Source organism: Protopterus annectens, chromosome 3.part1, assembly GCF_019279795.1.
Source record: "Protopterus annectens isolate FY-2018-M chromosome 3.part1, PAN1.0, whole genome shotgun sequence".
Lineage (NCBI taxonomy): Eukaryota > Metazoa > Chordata > Ceratodontiformes > Protopteridae > Protopterus > Protopterus annectens.
This window is the reverse complement of record NC_056732.1, coordinates 26,730,216-26,756,473: the sequence shown is the minus strand read 5'-3', so window position 1 is coordinate 26,756,473 and position 26,258 is coordinate 26,730,216. Positions and strand designations below refer to the sequence as shown.

The following is a 26,258-nucleotide window of genomic DNA, read 5'->3' as shown; positions in this document are numbered from 1 at the left end:
ACTCCTAGGGAGACTGGTAGGGAGGATGAGAGTTGGTTTTGCCACATAACAGCTTGTTTCCTTCCCTCTAGGTAGTTTTTGAACCAGGAGATGGCAGGGGTGGTAAGGTTTAGAGTTGCTAGTGAAAGAAGGAGTTTTTTGTGGTTTTATCAAATGCTTTGGACAAGTCAAGGAAGGTGGCAGGTACAAGGAGTCCATTGTTTCTGTGAGTACTGACAGTGTTGGTGAATTCTGTTAGCGTGGTGGAGGTGCTATGGAAGGGTCTAAAGCCATGTTGTGTTGCTATTAGATTATTTTCTTGGAGATATTTCATTAGTTGCTTGTGTATTACCCTCTCTAAAATTTTAGATAAAAGAGGTAGTATGGCTATAGGGCGGTAGTTATTGAGTTCCAGGGAGGTTCCCCCTTTATGTAGAGGGATGATATGTGATATTTTCCATAGCTTGGGTACTATACACTTGAAGATGGATCTGTTAATTAGGATGGAGACAGGAAAGGATATGGCTTCTGCAGACAGGGGGAGGTTATCAGCGGGTAATTTATCTGCAGCTAGAGACATTGTTCTGAGCTTGCGGAGTAGTTTTTCAATGGATTTGGTTGGTTCTGGGTGGAAGCTGAACTTGGGGCAATTGTTAGTTGGGGTGGGGATGGATTTGCAGGGGTGGGGATATTGTCATAGGGTTGGTTGTTTGCAAGGGTCTGGATGGTTTCTGTAAAGTATTTATTAAACTGTATAAAAGCACACCAGCAGTCCACGGCAGGGATAAGCTAAACAATGTAATGAATTAAATAAAAATAAAGCAAAACTGGTGCAGAGATAAGCGCTTTCGCATGTAGCTTCTTCAGTTCTAATAAACAACTGAAAACACTTGGTGTTTAAATACCAGCTCATCATACAGTGTATCCAATCATATGCTGTGCATCATTAGGTTACTTTATTAAATTGAGTGGGGATGTCTTCTTGATATCTATTTTTGGGGTTGGTGTAGTTGTTTTACCTGGTTGTAGAATAGAGTTAATTGCTGCCCAGAATTTTTGTGGGTTGTTCCAGTGCTTATTATGTAACTTTTGGTAGTAAGATGTTTTGTCTGTTTTGGTGAGTTTTTTGGCTTTGTTAGTAGTTCAACATATATTTGTTTGTTCAGTTGGGATTTACTGTTGAGGTAGTTGGTTCAGGCCTTGTTTCTTTTTTTGAGGAGGGATTTTGTGTCTGGGGTTAACCAGGGGGCATATTTAGTTTTAATTCTTGTTGTTCTGGAGGGGGCATGATGGTTAAGGGTGTTTAAGAAGGTAGTATTGAAATATAGTACAGCTTCATCAAGAGGTAGGTTTTTTAGGGGGGTCCAGTTGCACATTTTTAGGTTATTTATAAAGTAGGAGCGGTTAAAGTGTTTTTTTGTTTCTAATTAGACGAGTAGATATTTGGGTCAGTTGTGGTGATTTTGATCTGAGAAAGAATGTGGCTTGGTGGTCACTCACAGTGTCTGGTAGACACCCTGCTAGGGATATCAGTGATGGGTGGTATATGAGTATCCAATCTAGAGTGGATTGGTGTTTGTTTCTCTTGTCTGTTCTTGTGGGGGAAGTGATGAGTTGGGTTAGGCCATGTAGGTTAATATGGGAGAGTGGGTTATGACTAGAACAGTTTTGCCAGTCAGTATTAAGGTCTCCTAATACTATGCTTTCCTGGGGGAGGGAGTTAGATATCCATTCTAGGAGTTTTTCTGTAATGGGGATATTGTTGCATGGGGGGATGTAGCATCCTATGATGTTGATGTGTTTACCATCGTTAAGTTTTAGTTTTGTTAGAGTAAGTTCAACTTTATGAGGTCTGGGGTTGTTATGTCTACTTTCTCAAGGATGAGGTGAGATTTATAAACTATAGCAACCCCCCCCCCCCTTTTTACCTATTCTGTCACTACGAGTTATATTGTAACCTGGTGGAGTGATTTCATTGTTGTGGTTGCCTGGTTTAAGCCAAGTCTCTGTTAGTATGACTATCTCAGTTTGATAAAAGGAGAGTAGTGCATGAAGGTCGTGGACTTTGTTTAGTATACTTCTGACATTTTAATTTAAAATGAGGAGCGTGGATTTGTCTTGGTGGAGTAGGGTATCATTCAGGTTGAGGGTTGGGGCTCCTAGATTTTGTAGGCCTGTGTTTGGGTGTATATCACCGCAGCTAATGAGTTGGGTTCTGAGGTAAAAATAAGAGTTTGAGTAGTTTGTTTAGAGTCCTAAAGTTCTTTATAGTTGTTTGGGACTGGTAGTGTGATGGCTGTAACCTGTGTGCATAGTGGTGAATAAAGAAGGTTTGGTAGTGATATCGGACTAGTTGAGTAAAAGGGTTTGTTTGTTTCGGCTTTTCCCGGTTAGGGGTCGCCACAGCGGAACTCCGGTCCACTAATGATTGGTATGTTGTAATAATGTTAGTGGAAGTAGTTTTTCTTGGTATGGGGATAAAATTAAGTTGTTTTTGGTGGTTGGTGATAGAAGTTAGCAGTGGAAGGGTGGATACACCTAGGAGCAATAGTAAGAGGTTTGGGTAGTTTGGGCATGGTTTGGTTGGGTTTGGTCATGAGTGAGAGATCTGCTTGGGATGGGGTGGGTGTGGTGGATGATGAGAGGTGTTTTTTGTGATTGTAAGGTAGTTAGATGGAAGACTGTGCGTCGTGAGTGACAGATCTGCTTGGGATGGGGTGGGTGTGGTGGATGATGAGAGGTGTTGTTTGTGATTGTAAGGTAGTTAGATGGAAGACTGTGCGTCGTGAGTGAGAGATCTGCTTGGGATGGGGTGGGTGTGGTGGATGATGAGAGGTGTTGTTTGTGATTGTAAGGTAGTTAGATGGAAGACTGTGCGTCGTGAGTGAGAGATCTGCTTGGGATGGGGTGGGTGTGGTGGATGATGAGAGGTGTTGTTTGTGATTGTAAGGTAGTTAGATGGAAGGCTGTGCGTCAGGAGTGAGAGATCTGCTTGGGATGGGGTGGGTGCTGGATGATGAGAGGTGTTGTTTGTGATTGTAAGGTAGTTAGATGGAAGATCTGGCCGTGGAGTGAGAGATCTGCTTGGGATGGGGTGGGTGTGGCGGATGATGAGAGGTGTTGTTTGTGATTGTAAGGTAGTTAGATGGAAGACTGTGCTCAGTGACAGATCTGCTTGGGATGGGGTGGGTGTGGTGGATGATGAGAGGTGTTGTTTGTGATTGTAAGGTAGTTAGATGGAAGACTGTGTGTCGTGAGTGAGAGATCTGCTTGGGATGGGGTGGGTGTGGTGGATGATGAGAGGTGCTGTTTGTGATTGTAAGGTAGTTAGATGGAAGACTGTGTGTCGTGAGAGATCTGCTTGGGATGGGGTGGGTGTGGTGGATGATGAGAGGTGTTGTTTGTGATTGTAAGGTAGTTAGATGGAAGACTGTGTTGAGTGAGAGATCTGCTTGGGATGGGTGGGTGTGGTGGATGATGAGAGGTGCTGTTTGTGATTGTAAGGTAGTTAGATGGAAGACTGTGTGTCGTGAGTGAGAGATCTGCTTGGGATGGGGTGGGTGTGGTGGATGATGAGAGGTGTTGTTTGTGATTGTAAGGTAGTTAGATGGAAGACTGTGCGTGAGTGAGAGATCTGCTTGGGATGGGGTGGGTGTGGTGGATGATGAGAGGTGTTGTTTGTGATTGTAAGGTAGTTAGATGGAAGACTGTGTGTCGTGAGTGAGAGATCTGCTTGGGATGGGGTGGGTGTGGTGGATGATGAGAGGTGTTGTTTGTGATTGTAAGGTAGTTAGATGGAAGACTGTGCGGAGTGAGAGATCTGCTTGGGATGGGGTGGGTGCGGTGGATGATGAGAGGTGCTGTTTGTGATTGTAAGGTAGTTAGATGGAAGACTGTGTCGTGGAGTGAGAGATCTGCTTGGGATGGGGTGGGTGCGGTGGATGATGAGAGGTGTTGTTTGTGATTGTAAGGTAGTTAGATGGAAGACTGTGTGTCGTGAGTGAGAGATCTGCTTGGGATGGGGTGGGTGTGGTGGATGATGAGAGGTGTTTGTGATTGTAAGGTAGTTAGATGGAAGACTGTGCGGCGGACTGTGCTGCCGTGAGAGATCTGCTTGGGATGGGGTGGGTGTGGCGGATGATGAGAGGTGTTGTTTGTGATTGTAAGGTAGTTAGATGGAAGACTGTGTCGTGGAGTGAGAGATCTGCTTGGGATGGGGTGGGGTGGATGATGAGAGGTGTTGTTTGTGATTGTAAGGTAGTTAGATGGAAGACTGTGTGTCGTGAGTGAGAGATCTGCTTGGGATGGGGTGGGTGTGGTGGATGATGAGAGGTGTTGTTTGTGATTGTAAGGTAGTTAGATGGAAGACTGTGCTTTACAGGATGTGGAATAGTGGAAGAGAAGGAAATGGGTACAGGGGTGGGGCAGATTCAGTGATTGGTGGTTAGCATGATGGGCGTGGCTAAGTTCAGTTGAAATGTAGCACTAGTGGGGGCAGGTGGGAATAGGAAGCAGGGAGGGGAGCGGAGTGAGCCCGAGTGCAGCTGGGCTAAAACTAACTCCAGTTATATCCCTGGGCTTACTTATTTCTTTTCTTTGTACACCAAATGTATCTTTCCACTTGTTTCTGTTTACACCAAATGTGTCTGTTTGGCTGTATTGTACTAGTTTAATTTACTTATACTGATGCAGTCACATTGAAAAGGGTCTGGGGAAGCTTCCTTACCACAAGCAGGCCAAAAGATAACTTTCAAAATGGTGCCACTCAAAGAGACCCACTAATATAGACTAGTTAATGTGCATGGGGGAGGAGGGAGTTAGAGGAGGGAGATACAAAATGGGGGAAGGTATAACCAGAAAAAGCAGGTAGAGATCTGGCCTGCCCCTCACAGAAGACTGCAAAGAAAAGCAATCAGCATAAGAAGTGGAAGCCTTGGAGCTGTAATTTAAGTGTAAGCAAGGAAGAGGTAGAAGGAGGAAATTAGGAGTGTAAGCAGTTAGTTGCAGAAACACTACTTTATGGCCTTGGTGTGTAAGTAATACAAAGGAAGGTAAATTTGTCTGGGGGAAAAATACACCAAGTAAATGGTACTTGCCTTACTTTACAAGTATTCAGTGTGGAGGCAGATCTATTTGGGACAAGATACAGCAAGTATGTTGTTAAGTTATGCAACCCAGTGGCAATAGACAAAGCTATAGTTGCCGGGGGGGGGCGCCCTTGCAGGTGTGCACTCCGGCCAAAGCAATGTTTAAAAAATAACTAGTAAAAGTAACAAATGTGCTGTAAAAGGAAATATAAATAACCAGTCACAATGTTTAAATCATAACTCTTAAGGACCACATCTGCTAATAACAAGAACTGTAAATATCCAGCCACCTATGCAGACTTGTGTGGTAGGTATCCTTATTAAAATGTGTTATTCTTGGCTTGCAATAATTGTAGGGAGAAACCAGACTGTAGCAGTGGTTTTATCTGGCAATGTTGTAGTTGCTGGGGGGGGGGAACCCGAGCTGCGATGATGTAGGTAGACCAAGTGTGCTATGCAGACTTGTCTGGTAGGTATACCTATTAAAAAGTGTTATTCTTGGCTTGCAATAATTGTAGGGAGAAACCAGACTGTAGCAGTGGTTTTATCTGGCAATGTTGTAGTTGCTGGGGGGGGGCCCGAGCTGCGATGATGTAGGTAGACCAAGTGTGCTATGCAGACTTGTCTGGTAGGTATACTTATTAAAAAGTGTTATTCTTGGCTTGCAATAACTATAGGGAGAAACCGAACCATAGCAGTGGTTTTACCTGGCAATGTTGGAGTTGCTGGGGTGGGGGTGGGGGAACCCAAGCTGCGATGATGCAGGTTGACCAAGTGTGCTATGCAGACTTGTCTAGTAGGTATCCTTATTAAAAAGTGTTATTCTTGGCTTGCAATAACTGTAGAAAGAAGCCGGACCGCAGCAGTGATTTTATCTGGCAATGTTGCAGTTGCTGGGGGTGGGACGGGACCCGAGCTGCGATGATGCAGGTAGACCAAGTGTGCTATGCAGATTTGTCTGGTAGGTATCCTTATTAAAAAGTGTTATTCTTGGCTTGCAATAATTGTAGGGAGAAACCGGACCGTAGTCCGATCTGGCAATGTTGCAGTTGCTGGTGGAACCCGAACTGCGATGATGCAGGTAGACCAAGTGTGCTATGCAGACTTGTCTGGTAGGTATCCTTATTAAAAAGTGTTATTCTTGGCTTGCAATAATTGTAGGGAGAAACCGGACCGTAGCAATGGTTTTATCTGGCAATGTTGCAGTTGCTGGGGGGGGACCGGAGCTGTAATGATGCAGGTAGACCAAGTGTGCTATGCAGACTTGTCTGGTAGGTATACAAGTGTTATTCTTGGCTTGCAATAACTGTAGGGAGAAACCAGACCGTAGCAGTTGTGTGGGTGTGGGTAGCTGTGTTTGTGGAAGGTGGAGGTCTGCCTCTGTAAGTGTGGTGCGAATGTTATGCATTATGAAATGGAGAGATTAAGAGTAAAATTGTGCTGCAATTTCATCACTGCTTGATTCAGACATGTAGATACCCCTGTGTTTGTCAGTACTATGTTTGAGTGCATTGTTTTGGAGTGTGGTGTCACTGCTACATCAGCTAGTACTCTTTCAATACAAGTATCTGCTTTGGAAGTTTTCTCCAGGAGTCTGTTGCTGAGAGGATGAGAAACATGCTACAAGTATACAACTAAGACAAACTGCATAAAGCAATAGTAAGAAAAAGTAATAGTTTACATCAGAGGCTTGGGAGGTCATTGTTAAGAAACTGAGAACTGTTGTAAAATATATCATTAAATATCAAAAGTTCAGGTTATACTATAAGAGAATAACTATGTAAAGATAACCTTGTCAGCAGCCAAAATGCATTACAAGTTGAATATTTTACTGTGCACATTTTAAAAAATGGATAGACTGGTCTAAACTCTGGACTGATGCGTTTGCTTTTTTTTTTTTTTTTTATTATTCCTGGGAAATGCTTTTCAGAACAGATTTAGTGTCACATCAGGCTATTTTTTGATGTCTATTGTCATGCAAAGCTGACTAAATAGTTGAATCTAGCAAAGCTGGAAATGTGAGACTGTAGCCCACTGAAGGAGGGGAGATGGGAGGAGTATCCTGGCCAGGAATTGAAACTTGCAAAACTGCTCCTTGTGAAAAGTCTTTTTTATCTCAGTAATTTGTTGACACTTTTGCAAGTTTCTTTCAGAGAATGTGTAGTACATCAGTAGGAACAGCATTTGTAAAACTCAGAGCATACCAGTCAATGACACATGAGCTGCAGACTCTCAAACTTGGCAGTTTTTTTCAGGTGTTCCATTCTAAGTGAATGGAAGTCTAGTCTGACAACAAATGGTAGGGCTATTTGTTCTCACAGTCTGTGCATTATGGGACAGATTTAGCTTTCCAAAGGAATCACGATGTCTGCCCCCATGAGAGCAGACAAGAGTAAAAACAAAATAAAATTAGGAATGAGTACTTATTTTGCTGCAGGCAGTTTTGGGAGGTGTAGTAAATCATGTCAAGATAAAAAATATATGTTTTCTTCATCATTTGCCCGTAGTGGTCCTTTAAATTTTTTATTTATTTTTATTTTTTATTTTACATTTGTTGACCGGGCTAGTCTAGCTGGATATATGTCCATTTTCAGTAGAGGCCCGGGGAGAAAAGCTCCACACAAAACATAAAAGAACAGACTTGTTAATAAAAACATACAATAAAATAGAAATAAACATCAACTTGTTAATAAAATCAACATACATTATGGAACTCAAACAGTTAGAGATCATACATAAGTTCGATCAGTTTCAAAACAATTTCACCATGTCCCTTCTGCAGAACCTAGGATTCACCATCAACCTTCACAAATCCTCTCTGATCCCAAGCCAGGACAAGATTTTCCTTGGCTGCAGAATCAGAACAGACTCAATGAAGGCCTTTCTACCTCAGGACAAGGTTCTCTCTTTAACTTCCCACTTCCAGGTAGCTCTACTGTCCCAAAAGGTGACGGCAACGCATTTTCTTCATCTCCTGGGTTTAATGACAGCAACCATCCCCATGCTACCACTGGCAGGAATGCACATGCGCAAGCTGCAGTGGTTCCTGAAGAACACCTGTTCCCAGCACCTACATCCCATAGAGCAGCCCATCCTCCTCCTTCCCTGTCTGAAAACAGAAATCAACTGGTGGAGCCAGCAAGTGCAGTTGAACCCCGGGCTCCCACTACAGCCCCCCACCACAACCCAAGTTATGCATACAGAAGCCTCAGATTCAGGTTGGGGAGCAACTCTGGCCTCTTACAAGATTCAAGAAAAATGGCCGCTCTCTCTTCAGGCCAAACACATCAACATCAGGGAAATGACAGCAGTTTTCTTAGCTCTAAAGACCTTCTCCCCTCTTCTGGTTCCAGGGGTGCTCCAGATTGTCACGACAACACCATGGTGATATGGTACCTCAACAAGCAGGGAGGAACAAAGGCCTACCAGCTGTGCAGTCTATCCCTTCTGATATGGGACTTAGCCTCCCGGCTCAACTTAGTCCTGCAGGTGGTCTACATCCCCTCACAAGACAACCACCAAGCAGATCTCTTGAGCAGAACCTCCTTGCCTCAGCACGAATAGATGCTGAACGTGGAGGTCTTCTTAGACATAGTCCACCGGTGGGGTGCTCCACAAATAGACCTGTTTGCCTCCCCCCAGAACAGGCAACTGCTGACCTTCTGCTCAAAAACCCACTCCTTTCTAGCATGAAGAGTGGACAGTTTCAGCATCTCTTGGGAGGGGAAGTTCCTTTATGCCTTTCCCCCATTCCTACTGATTCAGAAAGTCCTCCTGAAAATTCAGAAGGACAAACCAAAAATCTTGTTAGTGACTCCCTACTGGCCAAGGCAGCACTGATTCCCCCTACTTCACAAACTAGCCAAGGGCAGTCACTTCAAGTTACCTTACAAGGTGGACCTACTGTCACAAGACAAAGGAACTCTCCTACACCCATAGGCAAAGATGTTGTCTCTGACTTTGTGGGTGATAAACTTTTGATCCCTTTCAGACACCACCACTCTGAGTACGTGCTTTCTGTCCTAAGGGAGGCAAGGAAACCTACCACCAGAAAGTCTTACCTGGCTAAATGGAAAAGATTTGCAAAATGGTGTCTGCAAAAGGGGAGGGACCCCCAGGGACCCCCCCCCAGCTCCACAGGGTTCCCCTGGTTCTAAACTGTTCGTGTCAATTGATAAAAAGTGACCTTTCTTATTCTTCTGTAAAAGTACACCTCTTGGCCATTTCAGCCTGCCTGCCCCTGGAACCCCCCCTTGCTGTCCAGGCTCAACGCAAAGCTCTTCCTTTAAAGGGTCTTGCACATGAGACCACCTAGCAAACCTATCCCTCCGCCTTGGGACCTTAACTATATCTTAGAGAAATTAACCCAGCATCCCTTTGAACATGCCGGGCCTTCCTCCTTGCAGATGTGTACATGGAAGACAGTACTTCTGGTGGCTATCACTTCAGCCAGAAGAGTGTCAGAATTGCAGGCTTTAATGGCCTGTCCTCCTTACACCATCTTCCACAAAGACAGGGTGTCCCTGCGAACCAACCCCTCCTATATGTCTAAGATGGTCAATGATGTCTCTCTTAACCAATCCATTCATCTGCCCACCTTTTTCCCCACGCCCACTAATGAAGGGGAGAGGATATTGCACTCCCTAGATGTGCACAGACAACTTAGATTTTACCTGGACAAGACCAAGGACATCAGAAAGACTAACCAGCTTTTTGTCTCCTTCCACCCCAGACCCCTGGGCAAGGCAGTCTCCAAACAAACCATTGCATGCTGGATAAGGAAAGCTATTTACTTCTGCTACTCTCACCACAGAAAAGACCCCCTTAGGGGAATCAAGGCCCATTCCACTAGAACTCTGGCCACCTCATGGGCCTTCATGAAAGGCCTAGACATGGCATCCATTTTGGAAGCAGCTACCTGGGCCACCATCCACACCTTCACCAAGCATTACAAATTGGACGAAGTTTCCAGAGCTAGGACAGGATTCGCCAGGGCAATCCTGCAGGGTCCTGTAGAACCATCTGCATCTACCACCAACCCATCATCATCTTAAGCTGTGGTACACTCCCACCCCTAGAATACTGCAACATAGGAATAGAAGGAGCTAGAATAGTTGTGTGAAATCTTACCATAACCATAAATGTCCTTCCCTCCCATTTTGAAGTATTCCTTCCCACCCACCAGCCCCCCAGGTCTTATACCTTTCCTGTACTACCTACATTTCAGTAGGTCTCCAAGTCACACACCTGCAAACAACTGGCATACCTCCTGCTGGGCTTTATTCACTGCCTGTTGGCCTTCAAGGTCTGAGGATTGTGCATGCTAACATCACATTTAAGGCCCCTGGTTTATGGCCCTGCATGTGACGTCCCATGCACAGTACAACAGCCAAGCTGAAGCTTTTGTATAAGAGCCGATATATGAGTCACCTGAGGGCAGGAAATCCCACACCTAGAATACTGCAGCATTGAAGAGAAGGACATCTATGGTTATGGTAAGATTTCACACAACTATTCTTTTCTTGATCTTTAACAATGATAGGGTCACTCTTTGCACCACCTCCACTTTTATGTCCATATTTGTCACTGAACTAACCCTGTGTCAAGCCGTGAACCTTCAGTGCTCTGTCCATGTCCACAAAATAAGGCTGAGAGAATACTTCATACCCTTGATGTGCATAAGCTCAGATTTTACTTGAGAGAACAGAAGTACACAGGAAATCAGATAAGCTTTTTTCACCTTTGCAAAAGAGAAAGAGGTGAAACTTGTTAACAAGTAAGGCGTCTGCAACCAGATTGATTGCTCATTGTATTAATTTTGCTATTTGTACAAAGGAAAACCAGCACCTAGCAAATTCAGTTCCCACTCTACCAGAGCTGCAGCTGCCACCACAGCTTTTCTTAATGGGGTCTGCACAAGCCATACTTGAGGCAGTAACATGGTCGTCTGTCCACGCATTTGCCAAAAATTACAACATAGGGACTATGTGTAGGGCAAGTATAGGATTTGTATCTGCTGTTCTCCAGGGTTTGCTTTCCTCTGAAAAGCCATTGATCATCCTTTCATCTCCCAGCTCTGGGAATCTTCTCAAAAAAGTTATTACTGCAAATGTGAACTACTAAGAACATGGTACAGTTGCGTTAAGTACCTACCATAAATATAGACATTTGAGTAGATTCACTGCTGCAGTACCAGTTTGGGATGAGTGCCCTTCCTTCCTAGTCCCTTACCCTCCCCCAGATAAGTCTCTTGTCCAATCCCTCCCTGTCACAGATGAGGGCAGGTCATGATATGTTACTAGGAGAGTGTACTGTTGGACCAGGGAAGAAAGATCTGAAGGTGGCCCTGGTTAACTACGCTTTATACTAGCAATGCCCTTACATCAGAAATCGAGGCTGCGGTGGAAGGTAAGATCCTTGGTATTCGGGTTGACCTCTGTCTTCTGCAGAAGTCATTACTGCAACAGTGAATGTACTCAAACATCTACACTTATTGTTATTGCTGCTTTAGAACTGACTCCACAGTCACATAAAACAAAGTTCATTCCTGTCCATATTCAAGCGCAGCTTGGCTCTGTGGATGGGAAATGGAAAATTTACCCCATAACTGCCCCCTGTACTGTTACAGGACAGAGGCAGCTCCAAAATAGTTTATGCTATACATGGGTCCCCTCAAGTTATTTATGGTATGATCCTAGCTATTTTTTATTAGCAATAGTATATAATTATCAACCATGAGATGGGTAAGGCCAGTCTATAACCAAATGAGATTAATTCGAGCACCAAAAGGGAAACTGACTAGGCTTAAAATGGCCCACAAGGGCACCTGGCCTAGTACTTAACTGTGAACCTGTGGTAAGTATCTTACACAACTGTATTTTTTTCTGTAAATGCGGACTTAAAGAATAGATTTGATGTTGTCTTTTCCATCTGGATTCAACCTCTGGGTTATTAAATCCAACTTAGATCTGAAACTGACCACATACCATAGACTTCAGCCCATCAAGCTCCACCTCCTTTATCCGTAATCCCTCATGTCCCAGGACTGCCCACATCTCGTTTGCCACCATTCCTGGGTAGCAGCATGATCAGTTGCTCAGCCAAAGTGCATCCTTTGTCTAGGGTTTTACTTTTTTTTTCTAGGTCCTCTGCCCTTTTTGTTGATTAGATGTGTTATTGTAGACAGTTCCTGTAGTGTTTTGTAGTTTAGAATAGTTTAGGATAGGTCTTAGGGTTAATTTTTCATTGTTAGTGAGCTTTTCCTGCCCAGTGTTCTTATCTTTAGAGTTAGTGTTGTAGAGTATTTTGGAGTGTTTCCATGTATTTTTTTCCTTATTTTGGTGTCTGTGTTTAGCTGTTGTCAGGTTTTCTTATTAGTTATGGGTAAGGGTTTTAAAAAATATATGTTTGTTGGCACAAGCTCCCCTTACAGCACACACACCACTGGGGTGTGTATTGTTTAGGGGCTGCCCATCTGGATTCCCTGTGATGTTCGTCGTGTTTCACTGCTGCAGTCATTACACTTGGGTTATCCTGCCGTCAGGCGGTCCCGCAGTCGGCCAGAGTTCCAAAGTCTTGGTCCGGCGTCGGTTGCTGTCACTTCTTCCCTGACGTCAGTGCGCCAGGAGTATATAAGATGTAGCCGACGCCATTTTCTCCAGTCTTTCTTGCTGCGCAGTGCCCGAAGCAAAAGCAGTTCGCAAGTGCCTGTCGGCCGACTCCTGAGATTTTCAATTCAAATTTCAGAACCGAAGTCTTTGATAAAGCTAAGTACCCCGTTGGGGAAACTTTTTCTTGGCTCAGACCGATGTCAGTAAAAGTTAATAATTGTATTTCTTGTGGGAAGCAAATACCTCATAAGGATTTTCATTCTTACTGTATTCCATGCCTAGGCCCAGACCACAACATCACTAGTTGTTGGTTTTGTGCTAGATTTAACAAACGCACTATTAAACGTCGGTTTGATTTTGCCGTCGGAACAACCGATGACCGGAATACACAAAAAACGCAAAGACAAGGATAAGGACAGGCATCCGAGGTCCAAAACTGACGATGAAGCCTCTTCTAGGCCAGTCGCCGGTTCTCAGTGAGGCGCTTTCGCAGCCCCTGACACCCGCTACTTCTGAGCCACAGGCCGCCTCCGACTCCCATGTGGAGATGTCTAGGCCTCTGGATACTCAAGGTGTTGGGCCTACGGAAACTAATCCTTCAGATGGGTCCGGAGCCGCTGAGCAGGCATCGGCTTCTGAGGGTGTTTTCAGACCTTCACTACTTACCATAAAATCTACAGCCAAGTCTAAAACTCCATTAAAGACAAATAAGCAAGTACAGCATTCACCTGGACAGCCCTCCATGCCTAAAAAACAAATGCTTAAAATGGCCGAAGACTTAATTACTCTGATCAGGGGTTCCCATCCCCCTCCTGATAAAAGGCCTAGGCAGGATACAGACTATGATTCCTCTGACCAGGTTTCCATTTCTTCTGATTCCTCTTCGGACCATGGATACTCTTTACCCCCCTATGAGGACTCAGATGCTGAAGAATCTATTCCTTCAGCCTCTCCTCCTGAGGATTATTCTTTTGGGGAAACTTTACATACCATGAGGGAGCATTTCCATTGGGAGGGCCAGGATTGCTCAGAATCCAAGAAAAGGCTCAGAGACTTTCTCTTACTACCTCAGCACAGACCCCTGGCTATTCCGTCAGTGTTAGTTATTGTGGACGATGTGTTCTCTGAATCCAGTTTAAATCCTGAGTCTTTGCCCCCTGCACCTGTCAAGCCAGACAGACACTACAGAGTCCCTGACTCTCACACTTTTCTTTATAAAAACCCTGCTGCTGATCCAGAAACTATTTCCCAGGGTCCCAAAGGGATAAAAGCTTCCACGGCTAAGAATCCAGTTCCCTCTGACAGGGATTCTAGAGCATTAGACAGATGGGGGAAGAAAGTTTACACTTCTGCAACTTTGGCAGTGAGGGCTTTAAATTGCCAGTTCCACATGCTTAAATACCAGCAATATTTAATGTCTCTGTTAAAACAGAAAATGATTAAAGTTTCAAAACATCCTGACTATAAGGAAATGCATGAATTATTGCATGCTGCTGAGCAAGTGGGAAAACATACTTTGCAATGTGGATTTGATTCATTAGTGGCTTCCTGTAGAGCAGCAGTTACAGGATCTGTGATTCGAAGGCATGCTTGGTTAAAAGAACAAGCTTTACCTGATCATGTTAAGGCTAAATTATTGGATGCTCCTTTACAGCAGGATATTCTATTTGGTGTTAAGGCAGAAGAGGTATTAAAGAAAATGGAGGATAAGGCAAAATCTATGCAAACAGTAAAGGATTTATTACAGGTACAGCCACCTCGATTTAGTAGAAATTGGCCTTCAAAAAATTGGTCCTTTCCAGTGTCAGACAGACCACAAAGAGACAGATACAGACGCCCAAGAGGCAGATCTCAGCCACAAGGCTCTTACAGGCAACGAAATTGGCGTGCTCCTACCCCAAAAGGAGGTGAAGACAAGTCACAACCTTAGAGGAAACAGTCCCAATGACTTCCCCCTTCAAATGCCAAACTCTTTACTTTTGGCAGCTCCACTGGGGGGAAAAGCAAAATTGGCATATAATCACCCAAGACAAATGGGTTCTGAACATTGTGTCTCAAGGTTACAGGTTCCACTTTCACATTCTACCAAGGCTAAAAGGAATGCCAAATCTGCCACAGAATCAATGGGCAGAGGCACAAAAGCAAATTACAGCCCTCATGGACATGAGAGCTATCCAAAAAGTGCCACAACAGGAACAGGGACAAGGATTTTACTCAAGACTCTTCTTGGTTCCCAGAAAGGACAAAGACTGGAGACCCATTCTAGACCTTTCTACTCTAAATACTTACCTGGAGGTTCCGAAATTCAAAATGTTGACACTATAGCAGCTTCTTCCCATGCTGGGCAAGAAGGCTTGACTCGTTACTTTGGACCTCAAAGAGGCATACCTGCATGTCCCTATCTGACAAAATTGCAGAAGATACCTCAGATTCATAGCTGGTTCAATGCATTACCAATTCTCTGTACTGCCCTTTGGCTTATCTACTGCGCCCAGGGTCTTCACAAAGTGCCTGGCACCAGTAATTGCATTTTGCAGACAAAAAGGAATTCAAATATATCCATACCTGGACGACTGCCTTATTCAAGCAGAGAGAAAGGACATTCTTCTAAAGCATCTGGCGTTTGTAAAAAAGTGGCTAATTTGCCTAGGGTACACAGTAAACAAAAAGAAATCAAAACTAGTGCCCTCACAAGAGATAATATTCCCGAGTGCCAGCTTAAATACAATGGTCCAGATGGCTTATCTCACGCCAGACAAGCAAGGACAACTGACTTAGTACTTTCAATTGATGGCAACAAAGACCCAACTCCCTGCAAGAAAAATTCTGCAGGCCTTGGGATTCATGGCATCTTGCATACTTCTAATTCCATATGCCAGACTGCATATGAGGAAATTACAGTAGTACCTAAAAAGTGTTTGGACTCAGCACTGTCACAGTTTGGAAGCAGTAATACCTAATTCTCTGCCTACAACAGGAGTTTCAATGGTGGGCACAGGCATGTCACCTCAACAAGGGACAGCCTTTCACTCTGCCCACAGCCAGGCAGACACTAACAACAGATACTTCGGATTACGCCTGGGGACTACACATGGCAGGAAAATGTATTCAGGGCAAGTGGACCGCAGACCAAATGCATCTTCACATCAATCAAAAATAGATGTTGGCTGTACAAAATGCCCTAACAGCTTTCAAGGACCTTCTGCATCCAGGACAACTATTATTAAAAACAGACAACACCACAGTTATGTGTACATAAACAAGCAAGGGGGCACTCATTCTTATCCCCTATGCAGACAAGCCATGACCTTGTGGAACATAGCTCTAACCTATCAGGTTCATCTGCAAGCACAATTCCTGCCAGGAGAGAAAAATACGCTGGCAGACGACTTGAGCAGAAACATCATGGATCCTCACAAGTGGAAATTAAATCCACAAGTATTCAGCATGATAACGCAGAAATTGGGGTGCCCAGACATGGATCTTTTTTCCACCCCAGAGAATTGCCAACTACAAAAGTACTGCACAAGGACTTATCACACACAAGCATGGAAAGTGGATGCTCTCTCGTTCAGCTGGAAAAGCCTAAAAGTTTATGCCTTCCCTCCACTGCCTCTCCTTTCAAAAGTACTCCTAAAAGCCAGACAAGAGAAACCACAGATGATCCTTATTGCCCCCAGACTGGCCACGCTAGCACTGGTACCCAATCCTAAAGAACTTAGCTCAAGGCCCACCATGGATTCTACCTCAAACTCCGCACCTTCTGACTCAACAAGACAATCAGATCCTGCACAGTCAGCTCAAAACTTTAAACCTGGCTGCATGGCAGATTCATTAGTCAAACAGACAACTCCACTCTCTAAAGCTGTTATGGATGTCATTTTGGAGGCCAGGAGGCCTAGCACCTGGAAATCCTATTCTGAAAAGTGGAAGAGATTCTGTGCCTGGAACCAGCCTCAAAGCTTTGACCCTCTTGTCCCAAATATTCATCAGATATTACAATACTTGACTGAGATGCTGGACAAAGGACTATCCTTTTCATCCGTTAAGATCCATGCCTCTGCCATCTCGGCGCATTACAACACTGATCCTCCTATTTTCTCTCATCCATTGCTAAAACAATATCTCAGAGGGGCTAAAAACATAAGACCACCCCGGAGAGCACCAACACCGACTTGGGACCTCAATTTTGTCTTGGAAAAACTAACTTTGCCTCCTTTTGAGCCAATTAATTCAGCAGAATTAAAATATATATTGTGGAAAACTGCTCTGCTTCTGGCAATAACCTCAGCAAGAAGAGTCTCAGAGTTACAGGCACTAATGGCAGTGGAACCTTTTATCATTTTTCACCAAGACAGGGTTTCTTTAAGGACAAACTTCATTTATGCCTAAGGTGGTATCCAGTGTGGCTCTTAACCAAACTATTCATTTGCCAACTTTTTATCCAAATCCGGAGAATAAAGGGGAGAGACTTCTGCATTCCTTGGACATACACAGACAATTACGTTTCTACATGGACAAAACAAAAGCTTTCAGAAAAACTGAGCAATTGTATGTAGCATATACTGCAGGATCACAGGGAAAGGCTATTTCAAAGCAGACCATTTCTAAGTGGATAGGACACTGTATTCGGTTCTGCTACACACAGCATGGGAAACCTGTACCTACTAATATTAGGTCACATTCCACCAGGGCAACAGCCACTTCTACTGCCTACCTTAGAGGAGTACCTACCAAAGATATCTTGGAGGCTGCAACTTGGAGTTCAGTGCACACCTTTACCAAGCATTATCACTTGCCTCTTTATTCTAGATCCAGAGCTGACTTTGCCACTGCAGTCCTGCAGGGCCTCATAGCCACCCCAAATCCTCTATAGAACCAGCCACCCTAACTCAGCTTTGGGATTCAACCCAAGTGTAATGACTGCAGCAGTGAAACACGAACATAGTACAGTTTTGTACCTACCATAAATGTAGATGTTAGAGTGTCTTCATTGCTGCAGTCCAGGTTACCCACCTGCCATCCCCTCTTTCTTAGCTGGGACATATCTACACCTTTCAACCCTATACTACCTATGTGGTGTATTTGCTGGTAACTGAAGGTTTTGTTGTTTACCTTTTTTGTATGTTTTACTACCATTTTGTATTGCCTACCTATTTGGGGGCACCTGACATCTGGGGCAAGAAAAACTGAAGAAAATGGCGTCAGCTGCATCTTATATACCCCTGGCGCACTGATGTCAGGGAAGAAGTGACAGCAACTGACGCCGGACCAAGACTTTGGAACTCTGACTGACTGTGGGACTGCCTGACAGCAGGATAACCCAAGTGTAATGACTGCAGCAGTGAAGACACTCGAACATCTACATTTATGGGAGGTACAAAACTGTACTTTGCATCTGTGAGGGTTTCTGCACCCATGCTGTTAATGCGACAAGGGCCAAACTGGTCCTGAAGGGTCTTCTTCTACCGAGCAATTCATCTTTGACTTCCTCCAGCAAGGGGAAGAAGTCTGATTGGTGTCACAAGAGCTTTTAGGATCCCAAAGCAGCTAAGGGAGACCAAAAGAGTTTGGCTTCCTCCTCTTGATCTGGTCCATCAGATCCAAAGGTCTCAAGATCCTTGGCTCCCCCAATGGGTTTGGCCCTATCGTCAGCTCCAACTCTTCCAAGTTGATTGCCTTTGGTGCCAGTTGTGGGTAAGGCTCCATCTCCAACTGTTAATGTCCCTAGCCTCTTCTTATCCATGGATGTGCCTTATGGTTGGACTTTTTCCCATGTCTCCACATTTACCCTGTGAGAGTCCCTGCCGGAGTCATCCCTGTCTCTGCCCCAGATCTGAGCTTCTCTGGTTTGAATCTGGCTGTCAGAGCCCTGGTCCAGCAGGTGAACTTCCAAGCTTTCTCTTGTGGCATTGTTGCTTTGGTCATCCTGGTTGGTTTGGAGTTTAAGACTCACAGAGTTGGAACAGTTGATGCAGTCATTTTTACAGGGGCAGATACAGTTAGGACTCATTCCCTCAGCTTTGGGCCCTCGACCTGAAACCTTGGCTCCTTTACACTGGTTTCCTTCCTCAGGCCTGAAAGTTCCAAGATCATTGGAGCCTGTTGTCTTTCCTCCCTTAGGGTAAGATCCAACAGCTTGGTCAATTTCTGGCCCAACCCCTACCCTGGTTTCCACCACTCCATCTGTGTGGAGCAGAATTGGCCCCAGAGCTACAAATATCAATGCAGGGCTGTCTGGTTCATGTTCAGTGATGCTGTGTTTGGGACCGTGTCTCCAGGTTTGGGTCTTGGCTCTGCAAAGCTCCGCACTGATCCCAGGGTCTGGGCTAACTGGAACATTTCCTGGATCCTGTGCTTCTTTGGGGTCTTTGGATCCTTGATCTGCTGGCTTCGGGCAGCCTGCTTTGGTTTCCGCCTTTGACTTCATGGAAAGGATGTTCTCCCACCTGGAAAAGTAGTGGTCAGGTACAGCTGGTGTCTCCACCTTCAACATCTGCTGCTGTGGACATGCTTCAACCTAATCCAGGTGGCTTCCAGTCTGCCCTTCCTTTAGAGCATTCTTCAGTGTAGGACATTTTGGGCAACAGGTGATGCAAAAGGAAGCACCCGGACTCTCCCAAAGACTCCCTCACTGAGGTTTCTGACCTCAAAGAAGAAGGGTCCTCATAATCCTCTTGTGAGGACATCCTGGAATCTCCCTACAATCCCTCAACAGACCTTCTCTTGGAACCAGAAGGGTGGGAGATATCTACCTCTTTTTAGGAAAGTGCAACAGTCTTTCCAGAAAGCTCGTTCTGAAGGTTCCCTCTGTGTTAGAGGGAGAAACCACAATGGATGCTGTCCCCACAGCAGGGTTGTCTACGGAATCAGGGGTTCCACAGAGTTTTCTCCAGGAAGCCCTTTCAGTGACCCTGAAGTGCTGCCTGCCTGATTGGCTTTGGAGGCAGATGGAGTGCATTCAGCTCTATGCCCAAAAGCTTGGGAGACCATCACCTCAGAGATGCATTGGTGTTAAGAGTTGTATCCATAGGCTGTACAGTTCCATTTTTGGTTACTCCACGTTTAAATACCAAACATCTCCCAGACATGCCACGCCATGAGAGAAAGGATGCAGCCATCAAAAGTCAAACAATGTTAGAAAACTGAGTTATTCAAGAGGTCCCACAAGTCCAGTGCAAAGCTGGGGTATACTCAATGTTCTTTTTGGTTCTAAAAAGAACAAGGACCTCAGGCCAGTTTTAGATTTGAGCAGATTGAATCATTTTGTAAAGCAGACCAAAGTCCAGATGGTCACGGAGCAGTCCACTCAGCCTGTCTTGAGGAAGAACAACCTGATGTGCTCGATAGACCTCAAGGACACCTACCATCATATCAAGATTACAAGATGTTCTGTGCAGTTTCTGCACTTCCAGGCTGGGATCCAACCATTACCAATCCCCCAGTGTTCACCAAGTGTATGGTGATTGTGGAAACCTGTCTCAGGCTGCAGGGGATTCAGGTCTTTCCTTACCTGGATAATTGGCTTTTTACTGCCTCCACAAGGGCATCATTAGTCCCAGCCAGGGACACCTTACTACAGATGTGCAGCTCCTTAAGATCTTTAAAAATCAGAGTCATATACCAAAAATACAGCTTTCTCTCTGTGAGGTCAGTAGAGTTTATAGGTTACCACTTGGACACAATTTCTTGGATTGCAAGGCTTCCAGTGTCCAGAGTCTTGGCCCTGTGGAGTCTAGCTCTTTCATTGCTCTCTTGACCAAAACCTCTGGCTTATCTTGTTCTCAAATTCTTGGGACACATGGCTGCCACAATTTGTTTGGTTCCCCTAATGAGGTACGACATGTGGATTCTGCAGTAAACATTGGCATGCAGTGATCTTGTCTGACACATCCGATGGAGTTCCCTACTGCATTGACAGAGGCCATTCGGAACCAAATTAAGTAATGATTGAAGTTTTCCTTGATGTCCACTGGGAGACCATTCTTTCCCCTCCGGTGGGCACTGTCACGATGGCTGTGTCTCTTCTGGGCTCAGAGGGCATTTTAAATGGAGGACTGTTTGCAGCCCTGGTCAGATACCAATGCCAGTTTTCACAACTGTGTCTTGCAGATGAGGGTGGTACTCCTTGCATTGTAAACCTTTCAGGATGTTCTTGCCAAGGGTGTAGTTTCAGTTCAGACTGACAACATGTTTGTAGTATGGTATCTGAACAAACGGGGGGACCCATTCTTATCCTTTTTGTCGGGAGGTCCTGAGAGTCTGGTAATGGGTGATGTCATCTCAACAGTTTCTGGTTGCAGTGCACATCCCAGGGAAATCCAGTATATTGGCAAACAGCTTAATCAGAGATATTCTCTTTCCACGAGTGGTCCTTGAATCCGAGAGTTGCTTCTTGTATCTTTCAGCACTGGGGCACACTGTGTGTTGCAATCTGTTTGCTTTCCCTTTCAACACCAAGTGCAGTAGCTGTTGTGCTGTAGTTCTTCCTCAAGGACAGTCATCCAGGGATGCTGTTCTGTATGCTTGGCCCCTAGGTCTCCTATATGCCTATTCCCTGACTCCACTGATAATAAAGTTTATTCAGAAGGCAGCTTATTGCAGAGTGACTGTAGTCCTCATTGCCCCCTTTTGGTCTCTTCTGAAGTATCCTCTTTGGGTCCTGGATCATATTCCAGATCTAATCTCTCACCTGGTGGGTCTGGACCCGCTCAACCTTCAGACTCTCAAGTTAATCCTATGGTTTCTTCAATTCTCTTGATGGCCCAGAATCCCAAGCTTTTGAACAGGGTAGGGCAAATTTTGTCTTTTTCTGAGAAACTGGCTACACATAAGGTGTATGCTAGTAAGTGGAAACATTTTGCTTGTTGTGCTATCTCTAAGGGTTTGGATCCTTTTTCGATCCCTATAGAGGTAATATTTGACTTACCAGCGAATGTGTTTCACACGGGCTATAGTTATTCTACTCTTAATATGCAAGTGCCAACAATTTCCAATTTCCACTTTCCACATTGGTAGAGATAACTCTCCTTAGGGGTAGTTTTTTTATTACGTCATCTGGTCCAGGACCTTGTCTGTCTGTGTGATTTGACTTTTGTGATTCAGTTGTTGGCTGCACTCCCCTTTGAACCTTCTGCTATGGTTGACTTGAAGTTTTTTATCTTGGAATACCTTATTTTTGGTGGTGATTACTTCCGCCAAGTGGGTGTCAAAGCTTCAGGCCCTCTTGTCAGTACCTCCATTCTTGGTCTTACCTAAAGACAGGGTTTCCCTCTGGACAGATACTTCTTTTTTTCCTAAGGTAACTATAGAAAGCAACTTGAAGGACTCCTTTCAATTACCTGTGTTTTTTCCTGAATTTTCCAACAAGGGGGAGTACATGCTAAATTGCCTTGATGTTCGTAACCCACACTCTTCTAGCCACATCAGATCTCCCACACACCATACAGTGACCGAAATCTTTTGTATATTGGCCAGACGTTCGGGTAGCAAGAGGAGTAAACTTGTTAGTACTGAATACTGCAATGTGGAAGAGAAGAACATCTATGGTTATGGTAAGATTTTACACAACTTTTCTTTCTTCCTGTGTTGGGGTCTTTTTTTATTTTCCCCCAAGGATATTGAGCATTGTATGTTTACGTGGCATGGGGCAAACTCAGTGTGAGGTAGCCCTGAGCAGCAAGGGATTATGTGTAGAAAAGGCAGAGCTCAACAGGCTGACGTATTTGGTATGTGGCTGGTCTCAGATCTGAGTTGGATGTGATAACCTGCAGGTTGAACCAGACAAAAAGAGACAACATGGATCTATTCTTATACGTACATAACTTATAAGTACATAACTTATACGTACATAACTTATAAGTACATAACTTATACGTACATAACTTATAAGTACATAACTTATACGTACATAACTTATAAGTACATAACTTATAAGTACATAACTTATACGTACATAACTTATAAGTACATAACTTATACGTACATAACTTATAAGTACATAACTTATAAGTACATAACTTATAAGTACATAACTTATAAGTACATAACTTATACATAACTTATAAGTACATAACTTATAAGTACATAACTTATAAGTACATAACTTATAAGTACATAACTTATACGTACATAACTTATAAGTACATAACTTATAAGTACATAACTTATACGTACATAACTTATAAGTACATAACTTATAAGTACATAACTTTTGTATATCTTGTGTGACAAAGAAGTATTAAAGCACAGAGAATTTTTAAAAATTCCAATCCAGATACACAATCACAAATGCACATCTTCATGCACGTGCAAATGTACATCACATTTCCACTTGGCTGATGTACATTCCAGGGAGGGTAATGGCACAGATTTTCAACTTATTGCACTAAAGATCATTATATCACTGTTCGTCCATATTTTGTGAATGTAAGTGCTATTTGTCTTGTAGAAGTGATTTTCTGAAAAGATATTCTGAGATGTTAACACTGTAACCATTTCTGTTGCTTTATTTTAACATAAAATCAGCTTGTGACTGCCATGTGAACAGCTCCTATTCTGAGATATGCAGTCGTGAAACAGGAGAGTGCCATTGCAAACCAAACGTGACTGGACAGCGATGTGATCAGTGCCTGGTATGTACTTGCAGTTTTCACTGTATGCTCTGATGTTCTACCATATCTCAAGGACATGTTGTAGGTAAATTGTCAGTCCTCCAAAGTGCTATGTGCGTGTAATGTGCATGTGTGAACTTCTGTGTGTGTGTGTGTGTGCATGTGTGAGCTTCTGTGTGTGTGTGTGCATGTGTGAGCTTGTGTGTGTGTGTGTGTGTGTGTGTGTGTGTGTGTGTGTGTGTGTGTGTGTGTGTGTGTGTGTGTGTGTGTGTGTGCGCATGTGTGAGCTTGTGTGTGTGTGTGGCTGGGCAAGTGGGTGGTGCTTTGTGGTAGACTGTCATTTTGTCCAGGATACGTTTCTTCTCTGTGTGTCGACTTACTGCAGAGGTAGGCTACAACTCCCATGCAACCATGAATTGGATAAAGTGGGGATTGGAAAAATGAATGAATGCTCCTGCAGTAGGTAACAGAATTACAGCAGCATATGAAGCTTATTCTAATCATGGTATCTGAGCTGTTTAAAGGAAAATTCCACCCTAGAACTAAACGGTATTTTTCACTTTGTCTTTGTTTCTTGACCTATTTTAACACCTCAAAAATCACTCTTTTAAGTTCTTTAATTGTAATTTTAGCCTCTTTTCCACAACATGGCTACCAATGGTGCTTGATGTATCAATGTGATCTTGTTCTCCCCTAAACCCTTTCTCTTTCCCATAATACTTTGTATGACCCATGCCAGACATAAAGAAGTAACTTTGAATTCCCATGCCATTGACTTATAATGGGATTTGTGTGAGCCACTGTTATTTTCTTTACCTTCTGTAAAAGAAAGTACAGTTTTGTACCTACCATAAATGTAGATGTTCGAAGATCCACATTGCTGCAGTCCTTACTTATGGGGGTAGTCCGCTGTCCTCGATCGGCCCGAATACCAAAGTATTAGGCTGACGTCGGTCATGGGCCAGATCTGACATCAGAGCTGCCAGGGTATAAAGGCGCATGACCGACGTCATATCCTCAGTCTTTTCTTGCCCCAGATGTCAGAAGGCCAAACCAGAAAGGCCACAGCCAAAAACAGAATACCTCCCAAAAACATGCCCAACAACAACCATCACCTAAAGCATAGCACCAAGTCAAACTACAGAGGGGAAGGAGGGAGGACTGCAGCAATGTGGATCTTCGAACATCTACATTTATGGTAGGTACAAAACTGTACTATGTTCTTCATCTCTCATTGCTGCAGTCCTTACTTATGGGTAGAATCCCAAAGCAACGGGAAAGGGAGGATGGTAAAAATCATAAAGCATTAGGGGCCGCTAAAATGCCCTGTAAAATTGCAGTGGCAAATCCAGCCCTAGACTTAGAATAAAGAGGAAGGTGGTAATGTTTAGAAAAGGTATGCACTGAACTCCAAGTAGCTGCCTCCAAAATGTCTTTTGTAGCTACCCCCCTTAGAAAGGCCGTAAAAGTAGCAGTAGCCCTAGTGGAATGAGGCCTGATTCCAGCAGGAATCTCCTTACCATGATGGGAATAACAGAAAGAAATACAAAACCCAATCCATTTAGAAATAGTTTGTTTTGAAACAGGTTTACCCTGTGAACCCAAAGCAAAAGAAACAAACAATTGCTGAGACTGTCTGAACTCCTTGGTTCTGCTCAAATAATAACGCAACTGCCTGTGAATATCCAAAGTATGCAAAATTTTCTCCCTTTATTTTGGGGGTTTGCATAAAAAGTAAGCAAATGAATAGTTTGATTTAAGGCCACACTAGAAACCACTTTAGGCATAAAGGAAGGATTAGTACAAAGATACCCTATCCTTATGAAAAATCAGGAAAGGCTCCACTGCCATGAGGGCCTGTAATTCAGAAACCCTTCTTGCAGAGGTAATGGCCAACAAAAAGCAGTTTTCCATGACAAATACTTTAACTCGGCAGTAGCTGCAGGCTCAAAAGGTTGTAGAGTAAGTTTTTCCAACACAAAATTGAGATCCCAAGCAGGAGTAGGAGCTCTGGGGTCTTATATTCTTTGCCTCTAAGAAATTGCTTAAACCAAGGATGAGAGAATAAAGGAGGGTCACAATCATAGTGAGCTGAAATGGCTGCAGCATGGACCTTTATTGAGGAGAAAGACAAACCCTTGTCCAATAACTCAGTAAGATATTGAAGAGCAACACTTAAATCAGGTTTGGAGACATCAAAGTCCTTTCCTTTGCTCCAAATAAAAATTCTCCTCCATTTATCAGAGTAAACTTTCCTGGTACTAGGCCTCCTGGCCTCCAAAATAACATTCAAAACTTGTTGTGGAAGCTGAGACCCTCCAGAGTCTAAAACAGAATATGCCAGGCTGTTAGATGCAGAGACTGAATCTTGACATTGAGGAAGTGACTGTCCTCTTGTGACAAAAGGTGCGGAATCAAAGGCAGAGGCCATGGAGGTTCTCATACTAAACTCCTCAGTAGTGGGTACCAGTGTTGTCGAGGCCAATCCGGTGCTATCAAAACCATGGTTGGCTTGTCTTGTCTGGCCTTCAAAAGTACCTTGGGAAGAAGAGGTAGAGGTGGAAAGGCATATACATGCAGATTGTTCCAACTGAATGATAGAGGTCCACCTTCCAAGCTGTGTGATGAAACATTTTTGTGCAAAACTTTGGCAACTGGTAATTTAGTGGAGAAGCGAACAGATCTATGTCTGGAGTTCCCCATAACACTGTCAACTGTTGAAATACATGAGGATCCAATTTCCACTCATGAGGATCCACTATTTGTCTGCTCAATACATCTGCTAAGGAGTTCTGTGCTCCTGGTAGAAACCTTGCCTGAAGATTGAGGTGTAGATTGAGAGCAGTTTCCCACAGAATCATCGCTTGCCTGCAAAGAGGGTAAGAATTGGTTCCCTGCTTGTTGATGTACCACATGACAGTAGTGTTGTCTGTTTGAATCAACACCTGCCCTGGGTAAATCTTTGAAAG

At 43.9% G+C, this 26,258-nt stretch overlaps 1 protein-coding gene across 1 annotated transcript in view; it reads left to right on the top strand.

The window, feature by feature from the left end:
• The window catches only part of LAMA1 (laminin subunit alpha 1), a 3,417,884-nt gene that overhangs the window by 655,508 nt on the left and 2,736,118 nt on the right, over nt 1–26,258 (top strand). The window contains exon 13 of the mRNA XM_044066516.1: nt 23,204–23,310. Coding sequence (XP_043922451.1) covers nt 23,204–23,310 — 107 coding nt within the window. The remainder of the gene's footprint in view (nt 1–23,203; nt 23,311–26,258) is intronic.